General features: G+C 36.1%; 1 protein-coding gene across 1 annotated transcript in view; it reads left to right on the forward strand.

The window, feature by feature from the left end:
• NBAS (NBAS subunit of NRZ tethering complex) overlaps positions 1 to 13,901 on the forward strand; it is a 157,565-nt gene that overhangs the window by 105,318 nt on the left and 38,346 nt on the right. The window contains 2 exon segments of the mRNA XM_056488728.1: positions 6,531 to 6,749; positions 6,995 to 7,197. Coding sequence (XP_056344703.1) covers positions 6,531 to 6,749; positions 6,995 to 7,197 — 422 coding nt within the window.

Raw genomic sequence — 13,901 nt, forward strand, 5'->3', positions numbered from 1 at the left:
TTGAAAGCCTGGTTTTGAAAGAATGCACTTTTATGTGTATAACATATATTAACAGATGTGGAGTTTCTTTTTGCTCAGTGAAACCTACTTGCAAGGATATTTCTAGCATATGACACACAGCATATTTCTTACATATGACACACAAAAGAGAAATGAGATTTCTTAGATTTTACCTTATTAAAAGATCTAGAGATGTCTTCACTAGCTTTATCTGAAATGAAAAGGTGATAAAGTATCCAGAGTTTTTTTTGTGTGTATCTATTTTGGTTGGTGACATTTTTTCTGAGCTATTTATACATCATGTTTAATGATGTGAATTAGAGTTTTTTCCCTCTTTGAATACTGTTTTAATGTTCCCACAATATTAGTATAGGTTTATTAGAGCCCATCTAACCTCTGTCTATATCAGAATTTTGTGAAAAAATGGCTAGCTTGAATAATAAGAAACTATGTCAGCACAGAACTTATGCTGTGATCTGTCTGTCATAGTAGACCTGCACGTTTTATAACTAGTTCCATCAGCTGTTTCTAAAGCCTTTTTAGCAGAACTATTGTCTTGGCTTAGGTGTTTTGATCCCTTTTATCTCATAAAGGTACTTTTTCATGCTTATGAGCAATGACTCAGACTCATCCTGAGATTTTAATTGCCAGACTTGACCCTGAACTGAGGTAGCAAGGGCATGGCTTGTCTAGTGAGGAAATACTGCCTGTACATATGGTCACTGCAACTGACTACTTGAAACTCTTGCTGTTAATGTTTCTTCAGCATTTCAAGGTTATTTCTCATTTATTTCAGATGAATGGCCGGGGAGAAGGTGGATGTCCTCCACTGTGTGTCTGTTTTAATATACACTGATTATTTTCATTTGTTTCTGTTCAGGATTCTAATACATTTTCTCTACATTCTTGAGAGCAGAGAGTAGGAATAGCATGAAAGAAACACTAAAGGCAAGATGATTGTTGTTTGTGGTCAGGCAGAATTTTGTAGAGACCCATTAGCTTTTTGGCCATGAAAAATGCCCAAGAAGTGCTTGAAACAGTTGATCAAATCATCTAATATGCCATGCACTAGGTTTTGGGATTGAAACAGCTGTTTAACCAGCTTGCAGCTAGTTTTGTCTCGGGACCCTGTTCAGTTCTCAAGTAGAATTGTACAATGAGGAATTCTCATTGTAGGCTCTGAATACTTCTCTCTGCGGTCTCTTTCCTCTGTCTTTTATCTGAAAAATGCTTCATACATAGAAATGGCCTTTTGGCTTGCATCTGTTAATTAAATTTTATGGTTTTGGGCTGCCCTGGTCATTTGCTCACTTTTTTAATCTCAATAACACTTTCTTCCTAGTCTAGTTCTGTGGCCAAGTACTTCACTATATCAGTTTCTCATTCCCACAACAGATGCACATTTAGGTATTTCATGGAAGTGCTGATACTTAGTCAAAATGCAAAAAACCATGGTCATTATCATGAAATAATCTGTACTGTTGCTGAGACAACTGAGCCTTCTCTCAGGGCTAGCACTACTGAATGAGCAGTGCTTGACTGGGCAAAGGGGTTGAGAGAATGTCTTAGTTGGAGAAATGGATGAGGAATTTGCATTTATGAAAAGGCAACTAACATTGTTATACTGGCTGTAGTTCAGGATGTGACATGACTTTAGGTACTTCTAGCTCTGAGAGGCCAGAGATTCTTTCAGAGATTGTTTCTTGCAATCAGTAGAACTGAGTTGCCACCTGGAAGATGAGGTTCAGTTCCCAGGCCTTAAGGGTTCATGAAGTGGTGACATTGAGTGGTAGAACTGTGTGTGCAGAGATGCATCATAGTGGGACTTCAGTAAACCTTGGACCTAAGGTAACATGGTTAATGTACTGAAGAAGTTAAAGATGGATGCAATATTTTTTTGTGTTTGTGGTAAATGAAACAGGCAAGGACCTTAACACTTTGTCAGTACCTTCCTCACACATTGAAGGACTGGAGAAGCATTGATCCCTTGACCACAGAAGCTCACTGCTGCAAGCAGTTGAGAAGGTTTGTGGCACTTCTACTCAGATATGCCTTTAACTCTGTATAACTGTTAAAGTCTTTCCAACTAAATCATAAATATTTTGGTCTCTGTAATGTTAAGAATAGGCTATTTGCATGTATGGAACAGATTTCTTCCTGAATAGGAGGTATTCCAAATATTCATTGGAATGACTGTTTAAATTTTCACATGCATATTGAATCTGTCATCTTTTTTCCAGCAGCTCTGCTTTTAAATAATACTGATGTCATAGTTTCTTAATTATAGCAATGATCATATCAAATTGTGATGATTTCCCATTTGTTCCTGTTTCTGTGATCTTTGTGAAGCATTTTAGATAGTTTGGAGATTTTTTTTTTCCTAATTCCTTCATTGCCAGCATTTTGTTCATGGTGCTAGAGAGTTGGTTATGTCTTTAAAGAACCATCTGCTTCACAGCTCATAGGTCATTGCCCTGATGGTTTTTTGATTAACAGTACTCTGGAAAAAAAGCCTAGCACAACAAAAACATAAGTGAAAACAATCTTTTTTTAATCACTGTGTTTTCATTATTGAGCACACACTGCAAATGAAGATGGGCATAATATGTTGAATAGGAAGAAAAAGCTACAACTTTAGATAGGAAAAATGGAATAAAAAGCAGTGGTATCACCAGTCAGGTCTTCTGTAGAGAAAGAGAAACTGAATTTTTTCTTATATGGGTACTCTCAGCCTTCCACAGATTCAGTCATGTTCTTTCAGACTACAGCTGATGATGTTTTTTGTTTAACATTCCATCTTTTATAACTTCTTTCCTAAATTCTGACTTAAAAGATTTAAAAGAACTTTTCTTGTAACTTAGTGATTTTAGTTGAAAGGTTGAATTACTTTCTCTGAGTCAGTAATACTCTTTTGACCATTTTCTTTCCTTTCTGCTTCCTCAAGCAGGAATACCATGTCCACATTTTGACCAAATAGGTATGGAATGGGAACCTGTTACAACTGGATATGAACCTGCATAATTTTCTTGACTTTAAAGATACTAAATGCTGTTTAAAATAACTGTTTTAAAAACCTTTAGTTAAAAAAAAAAAAAACAAAGCCCAGAATATTGTTCACTATCTTTTGTCTGGCTGATTGACTTAATGCTGTTTAAAACATAAGGAAAAAGACAGGGCATGACATTGCCTGAAGGTGTACAAGAAGTATTCTTACATAGTGTGACTGCATTCAGATGTTACTTTTTGAATTACTTGGCTTCATTTTATCACTTTTTATCACTGTGCTCAGTTCAGTCGCTTTGCCTTGCCTGACCTTGGTTTTTTCCTGGATATTGACAGTACTTCTTTTTCTAGTATCAGTGCAAGGTATTTTCTTGTGCCTTCATTTATATAGTTATTTTAATTAAATCTGCTTTGAGAGTGTGTAATAGGAAACTTCAATAGTAACTTTTCTTTAACTGGTTCCTTACATACATTCAAACTTTTTCCAGATGAATTTTACAGGATCTGGTAGGAATGAAGTTGACTTTCATCATAGCAGCCTCAATGGGGATGTGCTTTGGATTTGTGACTGAAACAGTGTTGATGCCACACTAGGATTTTGACTTGCTGAGCACTGCTTGTACGGTGTTTAATTTTTATCTCAACACCTCAGCCATGAGTAGGCTGCAGGTAGACAGAAATGGTTAAGGGACAAGGGCAGGACAGGTGACCTGGGCTGGCCAAAGGTGTGTTCTGTGCCATATAATGTCGTGCTCAGTGGTAGGAGACAAAGAGGTGGGTAAGATTAGAGGGATGGAGCCCCTCTCCTGTGAGAAAAGACTAAGAGAATTGGGATTGTTCAGCCTGGAAAAGAGAAGGCTTTGGGGTGACCTAATTGTGGCCTTCCAATACCTGAAGGGAGCCCAGAGGAAAGATGGAGACAGACAAGAGCATGTACAAAGAGGACGAGGGGGAATGGCTTCAAACTGGAGAGTAGGTTTAGATTAGACTTTAGGAAAAGTGATTGCCCAGAGCAGCTGTGGATGCCCCATCCCTGGAAGTGTTCAAGGCCAGGTTGGGTGGGGCTTGGAGCAATCTGGTCTAGTGGAAAGGGTCCCTGTCCAAAGTTGGAACTAGGTGATCTCTAAGGTCCCTTCCAATGCAGACCATTCTGTGTTTCTGTGATGTGGCAGCAGATACAGGAACTGGACCCAGCAGTTCCGTCTGAACATCAAAACCCATTTTTCATTGTGAGTGTGAATGCACACACACTGTTACAAGTTGCACATAGGGGTTGTTGAGTCCTCCCACATTGGAGATATTCAAGAGGCACCTCAGTGGTCCTTGGCCACTGGCTCTAGGTGGCTCTCTTTAAGCAGTGTGACCCCCACAAAGCAGATGCCTTTGGAGGCCCCTTCCAGCCATTCTGTGTTTCAGTGTTGCTGGGGTCCCAGGTTCCTGTGCCATTAAAAGGAGTGTAGCTGTTTCCATAATCTCACACTTGTGTGTTAATCACTGTCAATAAGAGTAGCAGGGTCAATGTCTTCACATCCAAGTAAATGTTACTTCTGTGCTTTATTAAGAAGTACTTATATACCCTGAGGAGAATAGGCTTATGAGATGAGTTTTTACCCTGAGGAGTGAAATCTGTTGAGGTGAAATAGTATGTGATGTTCTTTGGTTTGAAAAGAGATTTTTAGAATTTTTTATTACACATTATAGCCTATAGATTTAAAAATCTTCTTAAACTGTAAAAGCTTTTTAAACATAAAACTTCACTTCACATGCAAACAAAGCTCGAACTAGCCCTTAAGCTACATTTTTATCACTGGCTCTGATACCAAATCTCATTACTGAAGCTGACTAGAAGTGTGGAGGAGAGCTATTCATGGTTTGGGATAAAATAACTGGAGAAATGATGTGTTCATAGTGCTGCATTTTGGCACTATGCAAATGTGAATGCAAAATTAAAACAGGCTTGGGAAAAACCTTTCTTTGTTCTCTTTTTTAATCTGAATGCTTTATTCTGCATGTGCTTATGGCAACATGACTTCTAAACTGTCAGTATATTGACACTGTTCTCTAGGATATAAGTTTAATGGAATACTTAAATTGTTTGTCTTTTGCATCTCTCTTAATTGCATTTTGAACATTAGAATGTACACTAGAAGAGGGAAAAATGAAATATGTAGCTGTTTTCTTCTTTTATCATGTTTACAAAATGGATATATAAATCCAGCTGTGGTTGTTAATGTGATGGGGAGACTATGAATTTTTCCTTGTGTAGAGTAAAACCTGATATTGAGGTCTTGTTCCCAGTAACAAACTCAGTTACTTTGTGTGGAAATGGAACTCTGTTGTGTTTGAATCTGTATGGTAAAATTCCCTTTGTATTGTGTTAAAACTGGCCAAGCTCTATCAGTAATGTCCACTCATTTTGTTTTCATCCTTAAAGACATCCAGTAGACCATTAGTGTGGTTCACAGTAACAGCAGAAAAAGCCAGGAGCAAATTCTAAATCTTTCACTTGTGACTTTTTATGCAGGGGAAGGGGAGGAAGCATGTAAACTGTAAAGCTTTCCTCTAAATAATTCTTATCAAACTTTTTATGGCTTTGCAAGTAGCTAGCTGACTTCATGATGTAAACAATTTTTGAACTTTGTATGAATAATGCTGTAACAATTTATTTGCCCTCTTTTATGATAATTCATCTTATTTCCTATTCACTGTCATACAGATGCAAGCATTTTTTTCTGTTTCTTCTGCATTTCAGTTTGAAAGTTAAAATTCTTATGTCTTTGTTCAATATTCCAGTAACTAAAACACCTGATGGTAAAAGTACCTCATGCTGTGTGCTTAGAGTTCAGGCAGAGGACACTCCCACCCATTAGGAAGTATATTGCAAGCATTGTTAAAACTCTACTTGAAGTTACAAATTAAAAAAATCATACATTAATGTCTAAAGTCATACTTTAGATGTTGTTTTGGACTTTCAGCTGAAGCTGTGTATTTCCCAAAACAGGAAAGTCAGACTTTATTTCAGTTTAATGCCTAGATACAGCTGGCTGTATAGGTCTTTGAAAGTACTGTATAATTACTGTTTAATATAACTTGGGCTTTAAATAGATAGATTTAAAAATTCTTCTTCCTTCTGGGGTTTTTGCTTATGGTTATGGTCTTAGAGGGATATTTTAAACAGTGGTCTTAATCTGACAAAACTAACCTTAATTGAACTATCAGTCAGTCTTGTAAAGTGATTCTCAGACATCTCTCAATGAAGAATTAAAAATCTTATAATGTTATTATTAGGAGAAGAACTTCATATGGTTTAAAATGAACATAAGTCAGTAAAAAGAAGGACAGCAGAAGAAAGTAATGGAATACTTGTTATTTAATAAATTACAAGTTAGAAACAAAGTTGTTTTCCATTGAATGCTTTATTTAGTTCTGTGTTGTGTTATGGAGCCACCTGACCTCTTGGCACTGCTGTAATACAAATAGTAGTGTACAGGTAATGAATGAATAAATAATTGAGCAATCTTTTTCAGCTGCCAGTTGAAGCCAGGATAGAAGTGACTAAGAAAGCTATTAAGGCAGTCAAACATCTTTCTGAGAAGTCAAGAAAAAAAACTTCAGATAATGACATGAAAGATGCTGAAAACCCATCTGCTGCTTATGAAGAAACTCTGAATCATTTACAACAGTCTCTTGCTCATCTGGAAACACTCACTCACAGTTTTATCACTTATTTGAAAAGCAGTGAACAGGTAATGATTTCTGATCAAGTGCTTGTTTGAGTGTTACCATGACTAGCAGTGATAGACATCAATCTTCTGTCATCTTTTATTAATGTTTTCTACCTTTGCTTTTGTTGACCTGGGTTTTGAAAATTCAGTTCCATCAATCTTTCCTTTTTCTCATTATATGTTAATTCCTAACAGAAAGGAAGACTGATACAGCCCTGTAAATAAGGAGTACACTGATTAGTGTTCCAAAAACTATCTGTTCACAGGATACACTACAGAAGTATGGCTATTTATATGACCTGTCAAGGTCAGAGAAAGAAAAAATCCATGAGCAAGCAGTAGCCATGTGTATAGATGGTCAGCCCCTGGACATGGTGCAGCAGTTGTTACAAGTGGCTGTTGGAGATCTAGGCCTTTCTCCCCAGGATATTGTCCAATGTGCTATTAAAAAAATTGTAGGTATATTAAGGTAAGCACATTTCCTTAATGAAGCAGAAAATCTTTCTTTTGGAATTTTGGACGGGTTTTTTGGAGGGTTGAGTTGGTGTGTGTTGGTTTGCTGTGGTTTTTAGTTGGTTGGTTTGTTTTCTTTATTTGCAGTGAATATTTGTTTGCTTTTAATGTCTGGATTTTGAAGTAACAGGAGAGTTCTTTGATTGTGTTTCTGTTTACCTATAATTTCATATTTAGTTATATTTTTATGAGTTGGGGAAGCCAGAGCAATTTGAACAAAGTAAGATGGAGCTTATTGTGTTCACTGGTGCTTTTTAGTAAAAAGCATTGGCTTTACAGCATTGTTCCATTATCTGTATGTGCCCTTGTGAATTTTTGTAACATTTACAACAGCACATAATTCTTCCTTCTTCAACAGAGTTAAAAGACATGTTTATTGGAAATGGTAACTCATGCAGGCATTTGGGCAGCAGAGGCCTGGTAATAGCTTCTGCCACACCAATGTGTCCTCCCAGAAATTGTACAATTTCCATCTTTGGAAAAACTTGCTGAGCCATTTCTGGGAGCTGGGTTTTTTTTTTTGTCTGGTTGGTTTGGTTCATTAGAAATATTTTTTTCCCTCTCATTTTTTTAAGGGAGCACAAGGAAGCAGGGGAGGATAATTTTTTATCATCCACTACAAATTGAACAGATGCTTCTCATTTAACTATTCATACAGAATTCTCTTCTGAAATATTTCTGTTTCAAAGAGTTCCATGCAACAAGTATGAAAGAGTATTCTGCTGTTAGATGTCTGGTAAACACTGTTTAGGACTTCTAAGACCAGTTTAGGGAGACAAAACTTTGAGAATTTATCCTGTTGTTCTGCATGCAGAAAAAAATTATATGGGCAGGATGATCTGAATGCACACACTAGGAATTGGAAAGCAAGTCTAGCATGGAAAATTTTCAATGGCTCTACTTTTTCTTCAGCATGTATGTATATATTACACCAGATTGAAGTGCTACAGATGAAAAGAAGGCAGCCTGTCAAATTGTTTGCAGTCCTCTTTGGCAGAAAATTGATTTCTCCTGTCACTTAGTTTAAGAGTGTTCACAGCATCCTCAATGATTATAGAGCTTTTGCACAGCAACATAAGTAATAAAGCATTTTTTGTCTGGGTTTGAAGAAGAATAATTTAGCTTTTGATAATAACTGTCCTGCTGTTCCTGACTAGCAGTGTGATGTATCTGGATACAAAACCCACAAAGTCCAGTTATTTTGACGATAATGAGTCTCATTAACATGTAGAGTATGAGAAACCAATCAAAATTCTCCTTTCTACTCTGCTTCTTATCAACACTTTTCTGTGAACTGAATTACTTGTTCTATATATACATTAAGGCTGCAATGGCTGCAAGTTGATTTGAAGTTCTGGGACAGTTACCATCTCCAGTAACTCCTGTGCAGCTCTTCACTGGAAAGAGGGAAATGACTGTCTCCTAGAGAAAACTGTAATGGCAAAGATAGGCAAATGAGTTGGAAGTTTCAATTGAAATGGTTTGGTATGTGATGTGACCTAATGTGGTCAGTAGAAATTCTCCACTCCCACTCTGCTGCTTTTTTGGGAAGAGAAAGATAATTTCGCATAGTTCTGAACTATGAAAAATTCAGAATAATAATAAAAATAATAATAGTAATATCTAAATATAATATAATCTAAATATAAGGAGGAATTAAAAGGGAGGAATTAAAGATTGTTGCTTGGCATCTCTTAAGCCTTCTGGTATTCATGTTATTGGTGTGAATAAAATTGGATTCATCTCTATTCTGTGCTCAGATGTTCACTTTCAAGATACAGCACAAGTTACAACATTTTGTTCAGTACTTGCATTTCTGCAATTAAAGAAGTAGTGCTGGAAAAGCAGACTTCTACTCAATAAATGCAACATTGTAAGGGAAAACCTTTTTTTAGGTTTTTTTACTGGAGCTTCGATATGTTGCACATTGTGGTTATTTTATACAGTAGTTTTGAAAGAGATAGTGTTGGAAAATTCCTGCTTTGACAACTAACCTTCAGAGTAGCACTTGTAAGGCTGTAACACTGAATTGGACTTTCAGCAGCTATGGTGATAAGGAATGTAATTAAGGTATTGCAAACACAAGTGAAAGAGACCTGTATGGATGTGAAAAATTGTGTTAGTGATTTGTCTGAAAATTAAGCAACAGTCTACTACTTCTGTGACTGAAAATACACATCTTTTCTTTCACTTGTATTAACTACAACCACCCTTCAAACACAGTAAAATATCTTTTGTTATTAGCCTAAATAGTCATTCTTGCAGAAGAACCTTCTAGAAAGTAATGTCTTCATGAAAGCTTAAGTTACTTTTTGGGCTCATTTTACAGCAGCTGTATGATATGACCGGCTTAACTTTGATACCTTCTCAGAAACAGATTTTTTGTTAAATGTAGCATAGTTATTTTCCTAATTCAGGAATTTGTAGATTTGTAAATCACTGAATTGCAATTTTAATAGCAGTATTGTCCTCCAGTTATTTTAGCTACTTTTGTCTCCCTTAACTCTCTAGTTCTGGCCCACAAAATTCAAAATGGAATTGGTATGTGTAAAAGCTCTCTAGCAGACAATATTTTTGTACTTTACATGACATATATTGTGCACTTTGTTTGCCTGTAGAAACAGCTACTATAAATAAAAATAGTTTCCTCTTCAATAGAATCCATGAACTTGTGGAAAACCAAACAAAATATTTTAGCAACTATGGTTGTCTAATAAGTCTTACTTTAAACTCAGTTTAATTCCTGGCCTAAGATCACTCAGTGATGGGTAGGAAACGTTCTGCTACCCATGACTGCAGTCATGTCCATGGTTGGTCAGTCAGGAAAGACTGTTTGTTGAAGACTTCATGGTCTCCTTCACCTGCAGCTCCTGGAGTTCTTCCCTTAGATGTCCACAGGGATGGATACTGTGTTTGTGAAATTATGAAAGCATTCACCAGGCAGTGAGCAGGAGAGACTTGGTGAAATTTTGAGTTCCTTGTTTAATGCCCAGTGTTTTCTGAAGAAGGTAAATCCAGCTTTGTTAGAAAGAGTAGCTACATTAACAGGGGGGGAAAAAATCAGGTTTTTTTATTACCTCATCACATTGGAGCAGGGGTCATACAGAGTAATTTTGTAACTTGTATATAATGATTTTGTGGTATTTTAGATGGATGTGATGGTTTCCCATTAAGATTTTTTTTTCCCCAGCTTTGAAACATCACACCATCAGTATGTTATTTCCTTATTTTCCTCATATTTTAATATGACAAGGCACAATCAGAAAGAGGAAAATAAAGCTGGAGTATTTTCAATGAATACAGTAATTAGGTTAAAAAATTTAGATTAAGCTAATTTATTCTTCCAAGCATTCTTTGTACTTTATCCTGTTTGAGGAATGTGATTAAATATGCATCACTTTTTCTGACACTGAACTGAAATCAAAATAAGCCTTTATCAGTGTAATTACACCAAGCTTATACCTAGGAGTTTTGAGGTGAACACTGAACCATGTTCTGTTGTTTAAAACATGCATAAAATAGCATATAATCTGTGTGGAAGACTAATCCTTCATTAATTATATTTGTTTCTGTTAGTAGCTGCTTATTTTCAGTAATTAATTATTAAGAAAAGAACAAGGCAGCGATCTGTGGGAACTTGACAGGATTCTTTGTCTCATGAACTGTCATCTCTTTTTGGTTCCTCTAACCAGCCATTAGGCAGTAAAGGCAGTATTAAGCTTAAAAAATTGCTAACTTTCAGTTTTTCTAGATTTTTGAAGTATTTCCTTATTCTAGATGACTGTAGCATACTGCTGAGATTAACCTTTTTACTCCTTTCCTTGTGCTTAGTAAAAGACCTCTGTCTTTTTTTGACAAACTTGAAGCTGTACATCTGTTCTTGAAGATTGGCTTCACAGATGTATTGTCAGAAACAGTGAATTTTGTTTTCAGAAATGCCCTTTAGCTTTTGTAGATATGTTTCTTTTGACCCATTTTTGTTTGGGTTTGTTTGTTTGGGTCATTTTGTTTGTTTGGGTGCTTTAGTTTTGTTTTGTTTTGTTTTAGGGTTTTTTTGAGGAGCTCAGAACCTGCTTGTGACAGGAGCTAACAACTTCCATTTCTGCTTAGAGAGATGAAGGTTGTTTGGAGAGCAAGGGCTAGGACTGTCCAGTACTCTGAACTGAGAGTATCTAAAGAATAAGGTTTTCTGGTTGGTCTCCTTTCATATGGTAGTTGTTCATGTACTCTAAACATAAGTAGGTGCAAGTGGAGCAGTAAGAGCTCCCTTTCTCTACACTGTACAATCATAAAATAGTTTAGGTTGGGAGGAACCACTAAAGGTTGTCTTGTGCAACACCCCCTACAGTGAGCAGGGACATCTTCACCTACATCAGGTCACTCAGAGCCCATCCAGTCTGACCTTCAGTGTTTCCAGCAGAGGGACATCCACCACCTCTCTGGACAGCCTGTGCCAGTGTCTCACCAGCCTCACTGTAAAAAATTCCTTCCTTATATGCAGTCTGAATTGACTCTCTCCTGTCACCATTTTTCTTACAAGCCCCCTTTAAGTATTGGAGGGTTGCAAATGTCCTGTTTGCTTCTGTTTAAAAACTCATTCTCTTCTTCTGTGCAAGTTTTAAAAGTATTCCAGTTTCTTTTTGATATGCTATGTTAATGCCCTTTGTAGATGTGTTTTTATTACAAACTTAATTGAAAAAAGGGCACATGGTAAAAAAAAATGTAAAATTTAAATCTGGCCTGTAAACAAATCATGAATGAAGTGGCTTATAAAAAGAGCATTAATGAAGTGCCTTATATCTGTCTTCACTCTAAGGAATGTAATAAATTTGTTTAGTTTTTTTATGTTTTTTAAGGACATTGAAACCATCTCTTAATTCATGTAGCCAGTTGCATAAAATGATTATTTGAATATTGGTCTGCATTTTACCATTTCCACACTTCTGCCCTAAGGGTGTATTTTTTTAATTTTTTCCTAAACAGGGCATTCAATTCTGTCATGTCTCCTTTCTGTGAAAAAACAGTTTGTTTGGTTTGTTTGGGTTTTTTTTGCCTTCTGAGACTGATTTTTTTTTGGTGTTTTGGTAAAAATGGATTTTATCTTTTGGAGACATACATTTCTCTGAGAGTTAAAAACCCTGAATATTTCTATATATTCTGTACTATAAATTATAATTTCATTGTTTCCAAATATTCTGAAGATGTTTAGAAGAATATCTAGATTTAAGCTTCACTCTTAAAAAAGTTATTTAATATGGTAATTCTGGTACTAAGAACAGTATTTCTATTAGCCATATGTATAGTATCTTTTGAGAAGGAGATCAGTGCAACAGCCTTCTACTCCTATTTCAAACTTCAGGAGTGCAGTATAATAATTTGAAATGACTATGCTAAATTTTCATCATGCAACAAATCATCTTGCATCTGGGCTGAATAAATTCATATTGATTTTTAATTGAGTGTTGTTCACTGGAGGGCTAGCCACTTGCTAAAATAAAAATAGGAAAGATGAGAATTCTGAATGCAAGAAGACATTAAAGATTATAAAGATTTAGGTCTGTATGCCATATGATGTAATCATTGTCTAGGAAACATATTTATCTTAGTGATGTAATAAATGACAAAATTGTAAATAGTCTCTAGCTCTTGACAAAAAATATTTTGGAATATCACTGTTATTTTTGCATATTTCTATCAGCTGTGTTGTATTTTGGCTTTAGAACAGTCAAAGTAACCTGGGCCTGTGTTTGTTACTGGTGAGGGCAGATCTAGGAAGAGGCTGACATTTTTAGTGGCAGAAGAGCTTTGAAATGGTGATGAACTCTAGGGAAAATACACATTTTCTCTGGGTTTTTGGAATCATCTGCAGTCAGATAACTTGGTAACTATTTGCCTTTTTTTTCCTCTTTCTTTAATACAGCTTTGACAAACTAAGACAGGCAAATCTATTGTTCTTCCAGTTCATGCAGGTGTCACTGCTGCCTCAGTGGTTTCCATGGGGAGACACTGTGTGTTTTGTTGGAGTACCAGGGCAAAATTTCTCCCTCTCCCATCACCAAGTCTGTTTAATGGAAAACCTCAGCTGAAAATGTCACTTTCATTGAATTAGGAGCAAAGCTTGCTTTCCTACCAGAGTGGCTTTGAGTTGTTCGTTAGTTTCATTTTTCACCCAATTTTTACAGCCTTTTATTAAACTCCAGAGAAAACTGTATTTTAATTGAAACATATGATGGGAGTGATGGACATTTTTCTATTCCACACGTGCACAGAGGCTGCTGTTCCATGGGGGCTTGACCCCAGAGAAATCAGCAGATAGGATACTACTGACTCAGGTTACAGTTCAGCTAATTTAAGCCAACTGAGACACTGCAGGAGGATTTGGACAGAAAAGATGGTGACATGTATGTGTAACTTCAGGTCTGTTTAGTTTGTATTGGTCTTTAAGGTAGTGAGATTACAAGTGAATATTCTGCTGACCTAATTAATCTGTGTTAGAAGCACTAAACTTTGCTTTTCCTTTCAGGTTTCATTTAAAAGTTTTAGGTTTTTTTCCCATTCTTTCTTGTTGCTTTTTTCATTACTCTGACATAAAAATAAAGGTACTAGTTAAGAAGGAAAAATGGAAATTCTTATAATTATTGCACAATTCATATAAATCCT

The sequence above is a fragment of the Oenanthe melanoleuca genome, chromosome 3, assembly GCF_029582105.1.
Source record: "Oenanthe melanoleuca isolate GR-GAL-2019-014 chromosome 3, OMel1.0, whole genome shotgun sequence".
NCBI lineage: Eukaryota > Metazoa > Chordata > Aves > Passeriformes > Muscicapidae > Oenanthe > Oenanthe melanoleuca.